Source organism: Mastigoproctus giganteus, chromosome 10 (genome assembly GCF_048544385.1).
Source record: "Mastigoproctus giganteus isolate SK-2022 chromosome 10, ASM4854438v1, whole genome shotgun sequence".
NCBI classification, from domain to species: Eukaryota; Metazoa; Arthropoda; class Arachnida; order Uropygi; family Thelyphonidae; genus Mastigoproctus; species Mastigoproctus giganteus.
The window spans coordinates 165,688,426-165,710,911 of record NC_143584.1 but is presented as its reverse complement, the minus strand read 5'-3'; the positions used below and the strand labels follow the sequence as shown (position 1 = coordinate 165,710,911).

The following is a 22,486-nucleotide window of genomic DNA, read 5'->3' as shown; positions in this document are numbered from 1 at the left end:
GAAAGAGAAGGGGCTCGCATCTGGTGAGTATGGGCTTGGCACACCCAGGCCCCTGAGCTGGATATCATCATTCTTCTCTTTCTTGGTGATTCCTTTCTTCTTCTCTCTCTCACTCATTCTCAGGGTAACTCGGGAATTTTTTTTTTTGTTTGGCTGGTGCAGCATAAGCCTAAGACTTCCTTGCGCCATATGGCTAATAGTGATGATGATATCCAGCTCAGGACCCTGGGTGTGCCGAGCCCATAGTTCCTTTGTGACCACATCATAGTATCATAGTATCCAATGAAGTTGGACAGACAAGGCTTACCTTTAAAAACACTTGCTGTGTCTGAATTATAACTGCAGTCTTGTCTAGATTATCCTGCTTTGCTTCTTTAACCAGTGACTACATTACTTTCCCCTGAACAGAAGTTAAACTAACAGGTCTGTAATGATCCTCCTTTGTGAATCAGGGATACATCTGCACTTCTCCAGTCCATGAGAACTTCCCCTGAATCCAAGGATGCTCTCATATTTATGGCTGAGGGTTTGCTTACTTCCTTTGCTGCCTCCTTCAATATAACTGGATAGATCCCATCCACCCCAGGTTCCTTTCTTATGTTTAACTTAAACAATTTCTTCTCCACTTTCCTCTCAGTTATTACAAAATCATTTAGCTCTCTGTTAGTTTGATAAGTTTCTGGCATCCACTTCCCTACAGAATTCCTCATATAGATGCAAAATACTCATTCAGTTTGTTAGCTACCTGAGCAGGATCATCAATAGATGAACCATCGATATCAAGTGGACCAATCGGATTCATCCCTTTCCTTCTAGAGTGTACATAAATATAGAAGTCTTTGCCGTTTTTCTTTGCATCACATTTTTTGATAGACTAGCTTATATGTACCATAGGCTTCTGTGTTGCCTGATAATATATATGCATCCTACACATTTTTCTTCTCTGCCACGAGGCTCATCTGACATCCATTTAGGCGTAATCCTTGAACAGTGTTGTAAGAGCCTTCAGTGCAGAATTAAAACGTTTTTCTTGAGCAAGTTAAAATTGCCCTGCAATGATAAGTTGACTTTTAACATTAGTATCATGAAGTAAGATGGTATTAATTTCAAACTTTCCACAGAATTCATTGTATGAACCTGGTTTATCTACTTTTCTTTAATGTGGATGATTGTTTCAATAGATATTAAGTCTAACCGACAATAAAATAAAGATTAAATTTCTATATAGTAACATTAAAATGAAAAAAAATCTGAAATGGCTAATAGCTCATATCAATGGGATCTGTATAAGAGCATGAGGGCTAATAGCCCTCATGCTGTTATACAGATTCCATTGATATGAAAATTTTATTTCCTTTATGATGTAAAGAAAATAAAGCTTTGTAATTTGTAAGTTAGTACACAAAAAAATTTATGATATTGGGAAGCATTTTTTTTTTTTTTAATTATGCTGCAAAAAAGATAACTGTTGTTGAACATTACATAGCCAGACATACATGAAACAAAATCCATTTTAAATTGAAATGGATTTTGGAACCCATTTCAACAATTAAAGGACACTTAATTTATTCTTAACCAGTCAGGCAATGTTAATTCAAAAAGTTATTAAAATTAGCAATTCTACATCACAGGTACACATTTTATGATAATAAAATGTGGTCTTCACTGTGAAAATAGATTATTCCGCATACATTAATCATATTGTACATTATCGAAACCATTCTTGAATATATGTTTGTTCACTATATTAGTTTTTTGCATTTATAAAGCAAAATAATATATCATCCAAAAAAATCCAACCAGGAATTGAATTTATAATATTAGCCAGAATTTAATGAGTTAATTTTTAAATACGAAATTAATTGATGTGTTTACACAGATGACTAACTGACATTGTAAATAACAATATTATAAGCATATCAATAACAGTTAATTAATGTAATGTAATGGATAAAAAGTTTCACAATTGTTTTTATTGCTTGGGTATATTGTGATCAAATTCAGATGTTTTTTTTTTTTTTTTTTTTTTGTTCGAATCCTGTTGATGATGTGAGAAATTATGGCCCTTTTTCACAATGTAGCTAAGTTAGTTGGTCTCGGGTGAGGGTATCATGGGTTTTCCTCCCAGAAACTTGGGTTTTTCGTCCAGCAACAGAAAATTAACCTCAGAACACACACAATTTACAGACAATATACACTGAGCAAAGCAATATGGCCTTAGTAGCTAATGCTCCTAAAACCCTACTACAACAACAACAACAACATCATTCTCCTGTAACTATTGATTCTTTTCAGAGAAAAACTAAAAGTGATCTAAATGAGAGACATAAATAAAACTCACATTATGAGGAAGAGAATTTACTAATTAAATAAAATAACCACTGAACATTAAACTGAAACCATATTTTTGATCTTTATAACAAATATCACAAGCAGATCAGTCACAGAATTCAGCATACCTTCAGGTAAAGTAAATTATTACCTTGCATATGTGTTATAGAAGTACTGAATGTGTGATCATAGTACTAGTTCTTAACATTCGTAACATGCATTTGAAAATATCTTTGAATACAGTTGACTTTTCAGAAACATCTACCACTAAATTAAATCACCAATCACTATAAGGCCTAAAATCCTCTACCTCTTGGGTAGGGGGATTTTAGGCCTTTATTACCAAATTAAATATGCTAGTAAATATTATAAGGCAGACTCAGACCACCATCAGGGTAAATGTAAACATGGAAAATATTACCTATCGAGAAGTTTTATAAAATAATGCATTCTGTTGAAAGATGTTGCTAATTGGGGGTGCAAGTGTGCAGTTTGAGCACCACACAAAGATGTTTAATCAAGAGGGGGTGCCCACCATAAGGAGTTTAATAGTTAACAAATTTAAAAAATTAAAAACAAGAGTGATTATTATTTTTTTTTTTTGTGTTTTACTATCAACATTACTAAAAAGTTACCAGTCCATTACATTATCATCTGAAATTTGCTTTCAGCCATAAATTATAGAAACAGAATGATAAATATTCTAATAAAAGATTTTTTTTTGTTGTAAAGTATTAGATAATAGTGGTAGGTTTTTCAGTTTCAAAATGTTTTAGTTATATGTTCATTTATTATTATGAAATATATTAAAATAACTTCCTGCAATTTTTTATTTTTATTTTATTTTTTGGAGAGAGGGGGTGCCAATTAGACTTTTTTACTAAAATTCCTCAAAGACATGTAGTATTCCTGTTGATAATAATTAAACTAAACTAAAATTCAAGCATTTTACATAAAGGTAACCAATTCTTATGGTTAAATAACTGTGTGTGTAGTCTGAGCAAGAAGAAGGATGCCATCAGTACTGTGCTTATTTAATCCATACAAAGCCTTAAATTTGTTTTGGAGTTTGTACTTGAATTTATTCAAACTACCCACCTCTACAACACAAGATGAAAGTTTGTTCCAACAATCAGCTACTTACTAGTTGAAGGCAAAAATCTGTACATCTACCTTTAACCATTCTTTCTCAACTTGAATTTATTCCTTCTCGTGTGTAGTCTGAAGAAGGGTACTTCTTCAGACTGGACAATCCATTGAGCTTACCCAATCCATTCAAAGCCTTAAACAACTCAGCCAGATGTTCTTCCCCAAAGGTCGTGGGTTCGATTCCCGCCTCGGGCTTGGATCAAAGTACTGCAAAAACCTTGTGAGGTGCAATATGGCCACAGAAGCTGATGCGCCAACAACTACCAAATCAAAAAAAAAAAAAAAAAAAAAAATGTTCTTCAGTCTTGTCTCCAGATGCAGCAGTTTGCAGAATTGAGGCCTTTCTTGGTAAGAGCATTCTTTTGTTCCCCCCTAACAAATCTTGTTGGTCTTCTCTGCACTTCCAACAGATCCACATCCTTTCTAAAACAAGACTTCCAGACGTATACAGTACTCAGGATGTGTCCTAACCATTGACTTATACAATGGAATAATCACTACCTTATTCCTGCTGGCAAAATTTCTGTATATCATTGACAAAACCCTACAAGCTGTCATGTCAGCCTGTCTGCACTGTTCAGAGAATATTTAATATATGCACAGTATGCATTAAAGACAACTGCTGAAAAATTCTAGAAAACAATATATTCTTCTATATTGTATCCTGTTTGTATGAGTATGTACCATATACATATAATACAGAAATATTAAAACTGTTTGTCTAATTCAGTTTACTTTCCAAAGTTTCCATGTCTTGTGTCACTGCTGAAGTAGTAGTAGTAGTGGCATGTGATGCAAGAAAGCAAATGTATGAGCTTATGCAGCATCAGCCAAAAAAAAAAAAAAAAAAATCACACCATTCCTTCCAAATGCCTGTCCAGTTCCTCCTTAAATTTATTCAACCTATCAACTTCCACAACGACAGATGGAAGTTTGTTCCAGCAATTAATCACCCACTGGCTAAAGGCCAATTTCCACACATCTATTCTACATCTATTCTACCCCCTTAGATTCGTAATCTGAACAAGTGGAAGGATCCCATCAGAATTCAGCGTGCTGAACCCATTCAAGGCCTTATACACCTCAATCAGATCACCGCGCAGGTGCCTAGTCTCCAGCCACTGCAATTTGCAGAACTTAAGCCTCTCTTGATAAGAGGATCCCTTCATTCCCCTCACCAATCTTGTTGCCCTTCTCTGTATACACGCTCAAGTAAATCTACATCCTTCCTAAAATGAGGCCTCCAGACCTGTACGCAGTACTCAAGGCGTGGCCTGACCATTGCCTTATACAGAGGGACAATCACCTCCTTTTCCCTGCTAGCAAAATTCCTATATATCATTGACAAAACCCCATGACCTGCCCTGGCAGCCTGTCTGCATTGCTCAGAAAACTTCATATCTGCCTGCACAATTACTCCCAGGTCTTTTTCATTTTCTACCACCTTAAGTGTAGTACCACACAGTTGGTACGTTTCTCTGGGGTTACTTCTACCCATATGCAGTACTTTGCATTTGTCAAGGTTAAACTTCAGTTGCCACTTCTTAGCCCATCTGCCCAAATTTTCTAGATCCTGTTGCAGTAGCACACTGCCATTACTGTCATTAACATCCTGCCAACCTTTGTATCATCTGCAAACTTCGACACTAAGCCTGATATACCTTCATCAATATCATTGATAAATATACAAAACAAAAGTGGCCCCAACACTGAACCCTGTGGGACTCCACTAATAACATTAGTCCAAGAAGAGCAGCACCCATTGATTACCACCCTCTGTCTTCTCGCACTTAACCATCCTTTTATCCATTGTAGCAACTTACCCTTAATACCATTCTGCTCCAATTTGTACAATAGTCTTCCATGCGCAACAGTGTCAAAAGCTTTCCTGAAATCCAAATATATGATATCAAAATTATTTTTTGCATCCAGTTCCTTTGTAACCACATCATAATATCCTATCAAATTTGTCAGACAAGACTTTCCCTTAACAAACCCATGCTGTGTCTGAATTATTGCTGCAGTCTTGTCTAGATGATCCTGCAATGCATCTTTAACCAGCGATTCCATTATTTTACCCGGAACAGAAGTTAAACTAACTGGTCTGTAATTACTCGTGTCACCTTTCGATCGCCCTTTGTGAATTGGGGATACATTTGCACATCTCCAGTCCGTGGGAACCTCCCCTGAGTCCAAGGATGCTCTCATAATTATGGCTAAGGGTTTGCTTAGTTATGCTTAAGTTGAGCAAAAGAGCTCAACCAAGTTTCTAAACTAATTTTGTAGTGTCAGTGAGTTCATAAAATTGAAAAGTTGTAAAATGGCCATAATTGGGAGACCACTGTAGTTGTAAAATGACCATAAAACTTCCAGTCTTGCTGTCCTCATTTAGGAACTAATAATTAGAAGTCAGTCATTGGCATCTGACATGTAAAATAGGTTATTCTTAGTATTCTGAATAGTAGGGCTTACTATAATGCACCTATTGTCTGAAAATGAGTTCTGTATATCATTGATAAATGATATACTGTATATTGCAGTTTTTTGTATACTTGATATTGAAGCAGTCCTACATTAGATCCTAATGTTTTAATATTAATTTACAAGTTGCATGTAAATCTCTTAGTAGCTATATGTAAGTTGCAAATCTAGTCACTCCTGCAGTAATATTTACATGATGTTACTGGCAGGAGTGACTAGACTAACAGTGTCTAGCCATTTTTTTCCAAATATAAGTTGATTTCTAGAGGTTGATATCCTAAACACCACAAAGTGTTTTCTTCTGAGTAATTGATGCCTTTGTTTTTGTTCTTGCTTGAGTTTGGAGATGAGTCTACCTCGATCCTTGAGTATAATGGATGTGAAATTGCAGAACCAGTTGTAATTGCCAATGTACTAGGTGAAACTTTTCCAGCTATCTCAGCAAAAGATTCTTAAAGACATTTGTCTTCAAGGAATAGTGAAAAGCAGGAAATACATTTAATTTCTAAAGGATCTGAACCAAATCATATAAGAAGCTTTTCTTATATAAAGGAAAACTACAAATTGTATTCTTCCAATCTAAAGCTAGTTCAGATGATGTTCACTCTAACATGCTTAACCATCCACTGCTAGTATGCCATCTGACATGCCACTTTTTAAAATGGTTCTGTTATCTTTATTCCCACCAATATTCTGGTTATAATGCCTAACTGGCTAGGCAGTATAACCAGAATATTGGTGTATATTGTATACTGTATAGTCAGTTAGGCAGTATAACCAATATTCTGGTTATACATTTTCTGCTTTCATTTTGATATATTATGAATTACCAGACGTTAAATTTTTGCATGCTGTTTAACAGCTGCCAGGTGAGCAAAAGCATCTCTCTTACTTCTAATCAACTCCCATTCCCATGTGGCACCTGTGAGACTCCAGTGACAGCTGTCTAATTTTTTCGTAGCTTTTTTCACTGGCTAAACGTGAACAGCTGACAAAAATACAGATGTCCACATTGTCTGCAAGCATTTGTTTCAATTTGGGGGATGAGATCCCCTAAAAATTCTAAAATATGATAAAAACTTTTTTATTATAATAATTTATTTCTCTCAATTATTTTCATTCAAATATTTTTTAATTGGGTGTAGCAGATCATGATTAGTAGATTACTGTTTTCAAATCTGTAAAAAAGCTAAAATTTAATTTTTAATAGTTAAAACAAAAAGGGGTGTTTCACAGATGCCACACAAACATCTTCGTTAAATTGAGGACATGAGTGATGGAAAGCTAAACATCTCCTGGCAGTATTTCTTGAATGTTTGCTTTCTCTGTATAACCAAATATTTCTTGAAAGGATTTCCTAGACTCTTGGAGGAAGAAAACTGTACTAGCCTTTCCAAAAACAGGAAAGATCCAAAGGCTCCAGGTAATTACTGCCCTATAATACTAACAAGTTGCCACTGCAAAGGGTTAGAAAGAATGGTCAATGTGACGTAATTTCTAAAATCCATTTGGTTTTTGAAGAAATAGATTAACGTGAAATCATTTGAATAGATTTGGGGTGCATATCCAACATGCCTTTATAAAGTCGGAGCATTTATCATGTCTTGTTTTACCTTAACAAGTGTATGAAAGACCTTTATAAGTTTGGAAGGGGCCACCTCTCCCTCTTTATTAAAAACTTTATAACTGACCAGACATTTCAGGTGCATGTTGTATTTCATCTCCCCAATTCTTTGGTCAAGAGGAGTGCATCCCTTAGGGATCTGTTCAGAGTGTAATAGTCTTTGTAATCTTTGTATTAACTATCACTGAACAACCTTCTCCAGCTATCCATACTGCTAATGGGTAGCTAAAATCATTGACATTCTGCTCTATGTTAACAGTTTTAGTATTTTCTGCCAGTCTTGTAACAAGTGAGCGATAGAAAGACAAATGCAGCATGGGTCAGTGGTTTTAAGTTTTTGCAACAGAAAATGACTTATCTGCATTTTTGCTGAAAGCAGAACTTGCATCAAGATCCAGAATTGTTGCTAGATGGACATATCATCCCAAAGTTGCATTCTAAATTTTCGAGATAATATTTGATAGTCATTTACACTTTCTTGAGCATATGGATTCATTCTCTAACATCAAGAAAATAATAGATTAAACCACCAGTGCTTTCAACCATCCTAAAACATCTGGAAACAGAACAAACATTTGCACCCCTACCCACCAGCTATATCACCAAGAAAAATAGCCAAAGAAGCCAGAAAACATAAGGTCAGCCCTTACTACAAAGGTTCATCCTCCTGAAAGCAGAGAGCTGGCAACCCTAATAGGCGCCTCCGTAGCCAGGTGGGAAGGAGCAGCAGTGCGTACCACACGCTTCTTGATTAGACCGGGGTTCGAGCCCGTCACCACCAAATACGGAGGATGCGGAAAGGTCAGGGAATGACCACCGCATATTCCCGGAGCAATATGGCCTTAGTTGCTAATGCTCCTAAAAACCAAACAACAACAACAGCAACCCTAATAATCCCTCTCTTCTAGATTGGAAGAGCATAAAAAAGATGTACAGTGTGGGGAGTTGAATAAGTCAGGCATGGCATTTGCCTTTTCCAGTGTGAGTTTTGACAACATGACACTTCTATCCTCATACCACCAGTAAAAAAAGGAATAGTGTCCTACCAGAAATATTTTGATCTCTTCAAGAGTAGAACTTAAGAAGGGCTCAAAAAGAACCACAACCACACTGATCAACCCATTACTGTTTTTGGTCAACTGCAGTAACAGTGAAGGAAGAATTTGTATTAAGTCTTTGTTAGCTAAAGATAAGATTAAAATTGAATTTAATTCTATTGTATTGAGGCTTTACAACTGATTCTCATATCATTGGTCAGTAAGTGGTATTGTGCCTCTTAGGCTTTGGCATAACATATAAAAATGTCAGTTCTTTGCATCCTTATGCAGAAGTGTTAGTTTAACAAGCAAGGAATTGAGAAACTGCTATCAAATGTTTTATTCCAAGCTATGCAAAATTATTATTATTTAACTATAATTCATTATTTGTGTGGCATTAGCTTTTATAATTTTTAATAGGCTTCAACATTACCATTATGTGTTGTTCGTATATATTAATTTGTCCCTTTTACTCTATTTAAATTTTAGTTCATGTATTGGTTTGATGATAGGATTCAGCAAGGGCCCTGAAATGTCAGGCGCCTTCGTAGCCAGGTGGGAAGGAGCAGCAATGCGTAGCACACGCTTCTTGATTAGACCGGGGTTCGAGCCCGTCACCACCAAATACGGAGGATGCGGAAAGGTCAGGGAATGACCACCGCATATTCCCGGAGCAATATGGCCTTAGTTGCTAATGCTCCTAAAAAACCACATAACAACAACAACAACCCTGAAATGTCACTTTTGTAAATTAGTGTAATTAGCTTTTAAGCACTTTATAAACAACCTGAATTATGTGGTATAAGAGTGTTTCATTACATAATTAATCTACTCATTTTAACAACTTTTGACAGGTATTGCCAATGAGTGACAGTCCAGAACAAGCAGAAAAGGATGCTGTAGAATTTGCTGTTAGAGCTGTGAGTTTTGACAAAGATGGCATGTTGGATGCAGCTGCATATTACTATAAGGTAAATAAGATATTTTCTAAGGATCATACCCAAGTAGCAATTTCAGTTTTCCCCCCCTCTCCCTGAATAATGGTTACTCATCAATGAACTGCTATATTATAAAGAGCTAACAATAAACTTAGTATGGTATATGAACATTCAGACTCATTATCAGTGATTCTTGAACTGTGGATTCTCCTTAGAGGTGACAAACCCTTTCTTGGCGGACTGTGATGTGTCACAGAATAAAATTATGCTAAAAAATTATTTATACTTTAGTAGGATGAAGGGAGTTGAATAGAATTACTAGAACCAGGAGTATTTTTGGGAATCGTTACTCTAAAGAAGTTTAACACTCATTTGTATGCTGAGTGTAACTGAGTACAGACATGCAAGATCAGTTACAGCAACATAACAAAACCCTATACACAGATCATCCCACATTGGAAGCCAGTGCAAAAATGGAATGGTCTTTCTTCATCCTACATATAGCCCTGACTTTTGCTCCCTATGATTTTTATTTTATATTTGTTTTACATAATGCTCTATGGCAGTGTTTCCCAAACTGGTCTGTGTAACTTATGAAAGCGGTCTGTGGGACTTGAAAATAAAACAGTGCTTTTTTGTAGTAAGTGATAATTCCAATAATAGTGATGGGAAATATAGGAAGAACAACCTTTCTCTAAACTCTCACGATATAATGTAATTTACTATGTTTTTATTTTCAGAGATGACATCTTATATTACATCACAATTTTAACTGGGTGTAAGAACAATGTGAAATAGCAATTACTTATTTATACTCTAACTCTGTGGTTCCCAAACTGTGCACCTCAGCAGCCCAGGGTGGCTCAGCGAATTCATAAGGGTGCCGTGGGATATTTTAAATTTTTGAGAGAAACACAGCAATACTCGACATCTGTCAGATATTGCGCGAACTACTAGCTCGAGGTAATTCACAGTTTCAACATTAGATCGCTCTGCATTTCTTTCAATGACATTCTCGAATGTTTGAGATATGTGTTTGTTTTACTTGTACTTTCGGCTACACCAGTAACTTCTCATATTTTCTCGTTTCTTAGATTTTTTATATAAATACCTTTTGACTAGCTGGGTCCGTCAGTAATCAAAATAACTGAAGGGTGTTTGTGAGGGCTAGTGAAATTTAGTGAATTATTTTGTTGATTTTTAGTCCTTGTGCATAAAAATGGAAAGATTTTTGAACATTAATAACAAGTGTGGGAGTAAAGAAAAGGATGACGAACCACATGCCAGTGGCAAAGTTGTGAAGAAACAGAAATATCGGAAATATGATGATACTTATCTAGACTTTAGTTTTACTTTGATAGATGTCAACTATGAAGAGCATCTGCAGTGTGTATTATGTCTGAAAGTTTTGGCTCCAGAGGGCATGATTCAAAGTTAACTAAAATGCCACTTAGAGACAGTCACCTTAACATGGCTAGTAAATCCTGTGATTATTTTACCAGAAAGTTAAAAGAATTGAAAGAACAAAAAGGTATATTTTTTAAACAACAATCAATACCAAGCAATGCTTTGCTAGCATCCTACAAGTTAGCATATAGAGTCATGAAGTATAAAAAGCCTCACACCATTGCAGAAGAGCTGATTTTACCGGCTGCAGTGGATATGGTCAACATTATAGTTGGTGAATCTGTGGGAAGACTGCTTTCAAATGTACCTTTATCCAAGAATACTATCAGTCGTATCCAACACAACTGAAGACCTCAACGATCTGCTAATTGAAAAAATGAAAGGGAAGGAATTTGGATTACAGCTAGATGAGGCGATGGACAGTAACAGGGATACTTATTTGATATGCCACACACAGTTCATAGATGCTGATAAAATTGTGGAAGACCTATTTTGTAAAAGTATCACTGCAGACATAAAGGCACAAGACTTGTTTGAGATCGTTGACACTTATGTGTGAAAACAACATAGACTGGACCAAATGCATTGGCATCTGTACCGATGGCCGCCCTATGTCTGGCTGTTATGGAGGATTGCAGGCACTCGTACGAAGCAAAGCTGTGGGCCCACTGCATAATTCATAGGGAAACCCTTGCACCAAAGCAACTGAGTCCTCCAATGAACCTAGTCGTGGAAAGTGTGTTGAAACTGTGAACTTTATAAAAACTCGGGCACAGAAGGCAAGGTTTTTTCGAAAACTGTGGGAGAATATGGGATCTGAGCATGCACATCTTTGCTGTACTACTGTAGCTCACGATGGCTCTCCCATAGCAATGTACTGTCCTGTGTGTTCAAATTACGACAGGAACTCTATTCTTATCTCGAAGAAGAAGAACATGAGTGTGCCAAAAACTTCTTGGATATTGATTTTTTGTCAAAATTAGCATGCCTGTGTGATCTCTTTGAAAAACTGAATGCATACCTCTTGTTGCAGGAAGGCAATATGTACATTCTGAAACTCGTAGGGAAGGTTTTTCTGCCTTCAGAAAAAAGTTACTACTATGGAGAAGAATATTAAATGAAAATGATTTCAAAGTCTGCCCCCCTTTCCCCGTTGCAGCAGTTTGTTACATCCTGTGATGTTTATTTGACTCACGAACTTAAATTTTGAGGAGCACCTAAACACAGCTTAGTGACTATTTTTGAAAAATACTTTCCAGAAGGTATGGAGAAGTTTGCATGGATACAAGACCCATTCAAAGCTAAAGCCCATCTGAATTTATCTTTGCAGAAGAAGAAAATCTTATTAAACTGTCTTGTGACAAGGCTTTAAAAACAAAATTTGGCAGCATAGAACTAACTGAGTTTTGGATATCAACAAAAGATGAATATCTGCTGCTAAGTGCTAAAGCTCAGCAAATCCTAAATCCTGCTACATCATATCTCTGCGAAGCTGGGTTTTCGGCAGTTGCTGTGCTAAAAAGCAAGTACCGCACGAAAATCAATGTGGAACAGGATATCTGAGGGTGGTGGTTTTCAATCTGATCCCAAGGTTTGAGAATTGTGCAGTGCCCAATAGGCAAACACATCCCATTAGTAAGTAATTGTGGTTATTTAAGAATGAAATAAAAATATTATTTTTTCTTTCAATTTGTGTATTATTTTTTCAAACAGTTACTAAATTGTTAGGACATAAATACTTATTAAGTTGTTTGGACCTAACTTAATAGATGGAACTGTTAGGTATTTCTTTTGGCCTAGGACCACCATGATAAAATTACTGAGACACTAAGAGTGCTGTGAACTGAGAAAGTGGCGCCTCCGTAGCCAGGTCGGCAGGAGCAGCAGTGCGTAGCACACACTTCTTGATTAGACCGGGGTTCGAGCCCATGACCACCAAATACGGAGGATGTGGAAAGGTCAGGGAATGACCACCACATATCCCTGGAGCAATATGACCTTAGTTGCTAATACTCCTAAAAATCAAATAACAAAACAAATAATTAACTGAGAAAGTTTGGGAACCTCTGCTCTAAATGGAAGATAATATGCAGAGTGGGTGATGATACACTCAGTGATTAAAACCTCCATTTGTGTCATCCTAACGCACTTATTCCTTGTAACTTATGTGCAAAATTTCACAAAATAGTGAACTCCCAAAGCTTCTGTATAATCATGTATATATGTTTTAACTTAAACGTTATTTTGTTGCTAAAAGTTTTTTTTACTAATTTATCAATATGGACAGATTATAGACTGAGATATGGTTAATTGTAAAGAGAACAATTTTGTTTGAGATCTCCATTTATTATAATCTGATATGAGTTGTTTTTTGATACTATTAATATTTTAAAACATTAACAAAAGTGTAGATTAAAAAAAACAACAAAAAACTAGAAGCACTTTGTAGTTGCAGTTTTCGTCACTTTACCTTCTCCTTCCTAATTGTTATTACTACTCAGTTATCATTCATATACTTTGGTTTTAATTTTAGGCTGCAGCCCATGCTTTACATGATGCTCATAAAGCAGGTTCTCAATTTCCCAACGTTTTGGAGAAAGTAAAGGAATATTTAAGTAGAGCAGAAGATTTGTCAAAGCTTCGTAAGTTTAATTTTTTGAAAACTGTGTGTGTATGTATATTTGAATAAATTTCGATTCCTTTTTTTAATACATGATAATATTGTTGAGCCTTAGAGACTACCCCTTCATAAGAGTTATACTCAACAATAAACCCAATTACGATTAGTTTTATTTTAATACATAAAAATTTATAAAATTTGCATGTAGGGATCTACATGCAAACTTGTAGGGAACTACATGAGAACTTAAGGAATAGCTGTGACACATATAGTTAAATGTTTCTTACTAAAGAACCATAGAATGGCACTGACACCTCAACCCAAGATGCATGTTACTAGGTGACATTTTCTTCATGGAAAGGACACTAGAAAGCAAAAATTTAATAATTTAGGAAAATTATTAAAGCAGGACTTAACTACTTAATTATATTAGTAACACTAGAAATTGGGAAAGCGGACCAAAATTTTTGAGATTACTATTTTGCTCAAAGGAACTTGAAGGCTTTTGGACACTTATACAACTAAAGTTGACTTTGTGGCTATAACTTAGAGCAAGATCTTATCCTTTGGAAAAGGAGTAAACTGAAGCAGATCCTAATAAAACTGCAAATCTGACAGACATTTCTGCATATTAAAATGTCACCAATCACAGTAAGGATGCTGTATCATAGTAAACCACTAATAAATTCTCTAAATAATTAGCATTAGCATTAGTTGAGGCATATAATGCAAGAAAGCAAGCTTATACACTATCAGCCAAAAAACAAAAAAAACCTTCCCATTTCACCCATCCGGTTACTCCAAATGTTTGTCTAGTTCAGCCTTAAATTTATTTAAGCTATCAACTTCCACAACAGATGGAAGTTTGTTCCAGCAAACAGCTACCTGCTGGCTAAAGACAAATTTCTGCACATCTATTCTACAACTGTCTTTCCAGCTATTAGTTGAAGCATACAATCAGAGCTTGCCCCAAAATTTGTGGGGCCCTATTCAAGAATTACTTGCGGAGTCCTGTGCAGAACTTATACTGGGTGTTTTTGTAATAGTGATATTTTTTTTATTTTTTCACATTTTACAGTAACAAAAATAATTAAATAATTTTATATTATACTGAACAAATATTTTAAATACGAATAATATTTAATACTTTAATGAACAACACTGAACCCTGAGTCCCCCAGGGTTCAGTGTTGGATTCATTGTTGTTTTCTGTATTTATTAATGATATTGATGATGGTATATCAGGTTTAATGTTCAAGCTTGCAGATGATACAAAGGTCGGAAGAGTTGTTAATGACACTAATGACAGTACGCTGCTGCAACAGGATCTAGAAAAATTGAGCAGATGGGCTGAGAGGTGGCAACTGAAGTTTAACATTGACAAATGTAAAATACTGCATATGGGAAGCAGTAACCCCAGAGTAACGTATCAACTGTGTGGTACTACACTGACAGTGGTAGAGAATGAAAAGGACCTGGGGGTAATTGTGCAGGCAGATATGAAGTTTTTTGAGCAGTGCAGATGGTTTGCAAGAGTAGCTCACGGTGTCTTGTCAATGATATACAGGAATTTTTTTAGCAGGGATAAGGAGGTGATTATCCCCTTGTTATAAGGCAATGGTCAGGCCACACCTTGAGTACTGTATATAGGTCTGGAGACCTCATTTTAAGAAGGATGCAGAGCTGCTGGAACGAGTACAGAGAAGGGCAACAAGATTAGTGAATGGAACAAAGGGTTGCTCTTATGAAGAAAGGCTTAAGTTTTGCAAATGACAGTTTCTGGAGACTAGGCACCTGCAGGTGATCTGATTGAGGTGTATAAATCCTTGGATGGTTTGAGTATGCTCAGTGCTGATGAGATTCTTCCTCTTGCTCAGAATAATCGCCTGAGAGGGCATAAATTCAAATTGAGGAAAGACAGTTATAGGATAGATGTGCGGAAGTTTGCCTTTAGCCAGCGGGTTGTTGATTGCTGGAACAAACGTCCATCTGTCATTGTAGAAGTTGATAGCTTAAATAGATTCAAGGCAGAACTAGACAAACATTTGGAGCAAGTGGATGGGTGAAATGAGAAGGATTTTTTTTTTTTTTTTTTTGGCTGATGTTATATCAGCTTGCTTTCTTGCATCATGTGCCTTTACTAATGCTATTTGAATTATTCCTTCTCTGCTATTTATAAGTACACCATCACTATTCTTCAGATTCAGCATCATTTGTCTTTTTGCTGCTTGTGATTACTGATTTAAGTCCTTTGTTTTCCCTTAAGTCTTGTTCAACTCTTCTTATGTCCTCTCTGAGTCTCTTTCTAATGTCTCTGCATAACTTGGTATATTCAATGTTTTCTTTGTCATTGTGTATCTTGCTCTTCATTTCCTGTCTTCAGTTCAACGTGACAAGTGTTTCTTGACTAATTTTTTTCTTATTTGGATTTCTTTTTACCTATAAGTTTCTTGGACTTTATTACTTTCAGAAAGTTGTATTCTTCGTCAATATTTGGTCCTGAAAGGTCTGCAGAAGCTTAACCTTAAATTCCAGTACATACTGCTTTTTCTCCTCTTCTTTTATCTCAAAAACTTTCATATTATTTACTCAAGTCGTTTTTTTCCCTTTCCTTTCTTTTCTTACATCTATATCAAGTGTGCATCTTATCATTCTGTGATCACTTCCAACGTTTAACTTGTTCAGGACGGTAACATCGTTCGCAATATATCTTCTGTTAGTGAGGAAGAAGTCAATTTCATTAGTTGTTAATCCATTTGGGCTTTTCCATGTCCATTTTCTGTTCACTCTTTTCTTGAAAAAAGTGTTCATCACTGACATTCCTTGAGATTCTGCAAATTCCACAAGTTCTTTCACCTCATTTCTTTCACCAATTCCAAAATTTCGTATAGTTTCCCTTTCTGTGCTGTTTTGTCTCTTTCCAACCTTAGCATTGAAGTCTCCGATAATGATGGTTTAGTGAGTTTTCTGTTCATCTAGAAGCCTCTCAATTTCTTTGTACATTTCTTCACCCTCTTCTTCATCATACCTCGATGTTGGTGCATATATTATTATAACCTTTAGTTTGTACCTCTTAGAGATCCTGGGTAGTAATCTTTGACACCCTTGGTGATGTACTTTTGAATTCCAAAACATTGTTTTTTATATCTTTATGGACCGAAAACTCCACCTTCACTCTTTTCACTGTTTCCATTGGTGTACAGCAAATTTCCACTTGATAAACTAATAAGTGATTAATTTCTTCTTGTTTCAGCCAAGCCGATGATATTCCAATTCACATTTTCTAATTCCTTTTCTGCTCTAATATCCTCCCTTCACCGATGAGCGATCTTATATTGTAACAGGCCAAGTTCAGTTTCCGTGCATGGCAGCCTGGTCTTACCCAGAGATTCTTAGTATCCTTTGCTTCCACTCTGATCCTCTCCCTGCTGTAAGAGGGAGAGTGAAAGCTGCTGGGGACAGGGCCATTTGTTTCGTCGTGTTGTCATAAAGTGCTGGAGACACATCTGGCACTAACTACTGTGCCATGGTGAAAGTTACTCAAATATTTCATATTGCACTGAATTATACACATACAGTATCCATGTGTTTGCCCACCTGCTTTATGTTACATTGTACAAACACATGATGCTGTTACTGAAGGAGTGCTCCATTTCATGAAAAGGGTAGTATATATCTCAATAAAGTGGCCACTCAGTGTACATTGTTGCTTACCTTTTAAAACCCAAGGATTTTTTCATCTTCTGTGTCAGGCAGAAACAATTCATGGAATATTTGTCACGAGTTATGTTTCCAGGTTTGCTTTTTTTGGGTTCTCGAAAAGTAAACTTTTGAGGTTGTTAATTTATTATAGCAAATGCACTGCCATATTGAGGCATTATTTGTAGGGAAACCAATTTGCAGTACAGTACTCAGTATAGAATAAGGAATTGCCTGGTTATGTAATCAAAGCTTCCCACCTACACAAATGGCATCAACAAGGGGAATGACATGATATTCCCTACACGTTTATTTTATAAATGATACTCCTACATGTTTATTTTATAAGTGGTACTCCCTTTTACCTGAGAGAGTATCATTTACACTTGCCTCTTTATAATTTACCTCAGTATAATAAAATGTCTCAGTGCAAACTTTTAAAAGAAAGAGCAGAAGGCGCCTCCGTAGCCAGGTGGGAAGGAGCAGCAGTGCGTAGCACATGCTTCTTGATTAGACCGGGGTTCGAGCCCGTCACCACCAAATATGGAGGATGCGGAAAGGTCAGGGAATGACCACTGCATATCCCGGAGCAATAGTTGCTAATGCTCCTAAAAACCAAATAACAAACAAACAACAACAACAACAAAGAGCAGAAATAATTGTATTAAAAAGTAAATGCTAGTTCTTAATGAAGATTTTATTGTAATACACACTCCTTGAGATACAATATATGACTGAAAGGGGGGGGGGGAAGTCAACTTACATGGTGAATATGTAATTAAGCTTGAATTTTCAAGCTTAATTACATATTCACCATATAAGTTCCAGATGGAGGCAGATAAAATGGAGGCTGATTCATATGCCAGAATATATGGTAACCTATAACCACTTATACCATATTTTTTCCACTGCCAGAAGGTACTGATCCTGTTGCCCTTAAATTTCACTAGACTGTTTATTTCGCACGAAATCAGTTTATCTAATTGACTATATACTACCAAACATAAATTTCCTAAGATATATAGTGGGGGCCCCAACATCTGATGGTAATTTGTTCCACAAAACTCATTGTATGTTGAAAATATTGTAAGTTGAAACAAATAGTACATTGATTTCCTGTAATTTGTTCCAAACTCTTGGCAGGTGACCCCAACAACACATAAAATAGGTATTTCTTATGTTATTCTTGATTTTTACTTTAAAAATGAGTGTTTTATAATGATTATTTAAAAAATAGGTATAAAACATCTTAAAATAAAAACCAAACATTAAATTAGCATTTAACTTAATGAAGTGCAGGGCTGATGAAATCAGTGGTGACATAGTGGTGGTGGGATTAGATCAGACTAGGGCTTACAATACCAAGATTCCGGGATCCCGGTAATTTCTTTCTGGTATTCAAATCCTGGTATTGATACAAAAATACCGGTTTTTCAGTACTAATTTAAAAATAATTATCCATGATTTATTCACACAAAGGTTATAAAATCAACAACAATCAATCATTAATACTGCTGAATTTGTAAATGAGGAATTGTTATACACTACAAATGCAACGGAAACCTGAAAACATCATGAAACTGTAAGACAAAATCTTACAAATATATTTCTCTTAGTAAGTAGAGTGCGTGTGTGTGTGGAAGTAAAGCACTTAAGGAATAACGAAAACATCATTACGGAAATATTTCCATTAGTGGCAGTAGGCCTGTTAGTGAAATTAAGGAATATGGTGAGCAATGGTATGGCAGGTGTGGAAGGGTTAAAATTAAAAGCTTCTGAACAATAGTTTAATCCCTCTATTACACTGCTACTTGAGGATGCAACACTTAGTGCATTTTGGGAAAGGGTGTCGGTATGGAGCAGTTCAAAGGTATTGTGAACAGGTGATCTTGAGGTAAAAGATGAAAGCGTTTCATTGTGTGGGAAAAATATTCTGTTTTTCCCACCAAAGGAAGAAGAGTGAGTTTAAAGAATAGCACTGTGATTGAGTCAGGTTTAAATTAGATAAGGGGAGATACGTAAATTTGTGCAAACCTCTCTGGGGTTTGCACATAAGCTTGCGTATAAAAAAGTAGTTCAGGGTGAAATTGTAACTAGCAATCAATTCAATAAATGAGCAGGAAATAAATGAGGTGCTCGCACCAAAAGAGAGTTTTGTGGTTGTTGTTTGGAGGGGATTGTAGACTTCCAGTGGTAGTTCTGGATTCAGTTCGGGTCCAGTTCTGGGAGTGTCCAGCTATATAGTGAAGGGTTCTGCCGGGCATGTTCCTGTGCTAGAAGTTAATCTGAAAGTTGAATAACAAGCCAGTCAAATGCCCTGGCTTCTACCACTGCTGTGGTAATTTCCTTCAGTATTAACAGAGAACTGTTCCCAAAATCCCGAAATAAGACAATAATGGAAGAGCTAAACAGCAGAGATGCAGAGTTCAGCTGAGAGAGAGAGAGAGAGAGAGAGAGAGAGAGAGTGAGAGAAGAGAGACATCACTGTACTCCGTGGAAGGAACCCGCACAAAGGAATCCCACCGTGAAAGGGAAGGAATGTAAGTCTTCTGAACAGGGGGGGGATATCCTTTAAACAATCAACAAATTTTAGCATTGTATCCTTTGTTCCCTCATTGATATTACGAGATGTGGCTATTAAATAATGAGACTGGGCAGAAAACCAAGCGCCACCTGAGAAACAAAATCACAGCAGTTGACCTCGAACCTTTAGCTAGTTGTCCACCAAGTCACGTTCCAACATGCTCATTTACTTTGGAGTGATTCAGGTTTTCATTACCTTGTGTGTTTGCAGTTTTTCAGAAAAATTACAGACAAAAAAATCAAAAAATGAATCAACCTCAGATTTTTAACAAAACTGAAGAAAATACCAACTGAAAGTTATGAGTTATGTCAAGTTTATGGGTAAGATACTATGTCAAGAGCTCGCATTTTTGAACGGCATAAAAGATTTTTTAGAAGGAAGATAGAATTTGGAAGACGAATGACCAGGCCACCTGGTATCCATGAAAGCTGATGAAAATGTGGACTGGGTAATCAGTCCTCAGTATGGACAAAGAAACAATTAGACAAATTTTAACTGAAAATTTAAGTATCAGAAAAGTGTGCGCCAAGATGATGCCAGAAATTTTGAATGAAGATCAAAGAATGAGAAGACACCAAGTTTGTGAGGTGAGGGTTGAAATAAATTGGAGAAGATCCAAACTTTCTGAATACTGTAATTACTTGCGATGAAAGTTGACTGTTCCAGTATGACCCAGAAAGTAAAAGACAGTCAACGCAGTGGAAGACAAAACAAAAATTCAAAGGAAGAGACCTGTGTGGAATGATGGGAAGCTTCATCAAGACAATGCTCCAGCACACAGTGTCCTCTCTGTTTGCCAGTTTCTGGTGAAAACACAAATCTCTGCGTGTGAACGTGCACCCTACTCACCAGCCTAACCCCTTCTGACTTTTTTCTCTTCTCTAAACTGAAAAGTGTACTTAAGGGAACCCGTTTCAGTCCATTGAATACATTCAGAGAAAAAAAAAAAAAAACAACCAAAAAAGTGTTAAAAGGGCTTACAAATGATGACCTTCAGAAATCTTTTTGTGCTTAAAAGAAACATGGAACAGAATGTGCTAGCCCAAGGCAATTTTGAAGGAGATAACTTGTGAGGCATGAAATATTTCATTATATTTATTTTATTGCAAAGTTTCATTATTTAATAGCCACACCTTGTATTCAATAAAATCAAAAACAAGAGTGGCTCCACTTATAAGTCAGTCTGATATTGACTTTGATCAGCTCTCATATGACACTGACTTTGATCAAGGTTGGTTCAGCTACTGTCACAAATCATTCTCTCAGCTTTTTTATCCTGTTATTTTTATTATTTCTATTCTCTCTATTCTTTATTAAAAGTTCTACTTAATTTTATTAATTAATTTATGGTACATATATAATTAGATCAAAATGTGTTTCTATTTAATTGTAAACCTTTCCTCTGCTAGCTATTTTGGATAATTATTTCACATATCTAATATCACACTATGTAATTGTATTATTGACTAGTCAACTGAATCTTTTTTATTAACTAATGAACTTAATGTCAGAATTTTGCATACATTTGCAGTGATGGGTGTACATTTTTGACCAAAATGTATCAAGTTTTCATTTAGCATAATAGTTTTAGAATTAATTTCCTTCATTTTTATTGTAGTCATTAATAAAAATTTACAGTACTATTTGAATTTGTGGTAGCTGATATATGTTTACTGAATTTCAAACATGGCACTTCTAGAAAACAGTACTCTTCAACAGAAAAATCTTAAAAATGAACAGCAGCAACAGTTGGAGAGGGCTGAATTTCTCTTGCGGCAAGGATTAGATGAAGATGAAGCAGGAAACAGTGAAGAAGCTGTAGAATTATACTCCCAGGCTGTAGAACTCTGCATCAAAGCTGTAAGTTCATGTTTTTATCCTTAGTTAAATAAGATATGAATTTAGGGTTATTCATAAAAATATATTCTCCAGTATTTTATTTTATTTTTTTGTTGTTGCAAAATGGCTGCTTTGTTTTCCCCACCTTGCTGTTTGCTATAGCATATATCTATGCCCTTTTCTACCTAATTCACATCTTGATATTCTATTGCCACTTTATTTAAAGATAAAAGCTCATCTATAGCTACTGTAGCAGAGTGGCCAGATGAGAGGGTGCATCAGTACACATGATTTGATTGACTTGGGTTCAAGACTGTGACTGCTAAATATGGTGCTGTTTCTTGTATTCTCCCTGAATGTCCCTGAATATAAACAGAAAATTTATTTATTATTTAGTATTTGCCTTTTTCTCTTATATTTGGAAGGATTGTCTCCTGCCATATAACCCCAGGGGCTCACATCTAGTGAGTATGGGCTTGGCACACCCAGGGTCCTGAGCTGGATATCATTCTTCTCTTTCTTGGTGATTCCCTTCTACTTTTCTCGCTCTCGCTCTCGCTCTCTCTCTCTCTCTCTCTCTCTCTCTCTCTCTCTCTCTCTCTCTCTCTCTCTCTCTCTCTCTCTCTCTCTTAGGGTAACTTGGGAATTTTTTTTTTTTTTTTTGGCTGGTGCAGCATAAGCCTCAGGCTTCCTTGCACCATATAACTAATAATAATAACAATGGTAATAATATTTTCCCACTCAGTGTCTCATTTCATTTTTCATCAGCAAATGATC

At 36.0% G+C, this 22,486-nt stretch overlaps 1 protein-coding gene across 2 annotated transcripts in view; it reads left to right on the top strand.

Annotated features, from left to right (window-relative positions):
- The window catches only part of LOC150079452 (calpain-7-like), a 133,377-nt gene that overhangs the window by 5,417 nt on the left and 105,474 nt on the right, over window positions 1-22,486 (top strand). For both annotated transcript variants that reach the window (XM_090384077.1, XM_090384076.1), the window contains exons 2-4: window positions 9,477-9,593; window positions 13,501-13,609; window positions 21,570-21,730. In XM_090384077.1, coding sequence (XP_090240203.1) covers window positions 9,486-9,593; window positions 13,501-13,609; window positions 21,570-21,730 — 378 coding nt within the window. In that variant the 5' untranslated portion in view covers window positions 9,477-9,485. The remainder of the gene's footprint in view (window positions 1-9,476; window positions 9,594-13,500; window positions 13,610-21,569; window positions 21,731-22,486) is intronic.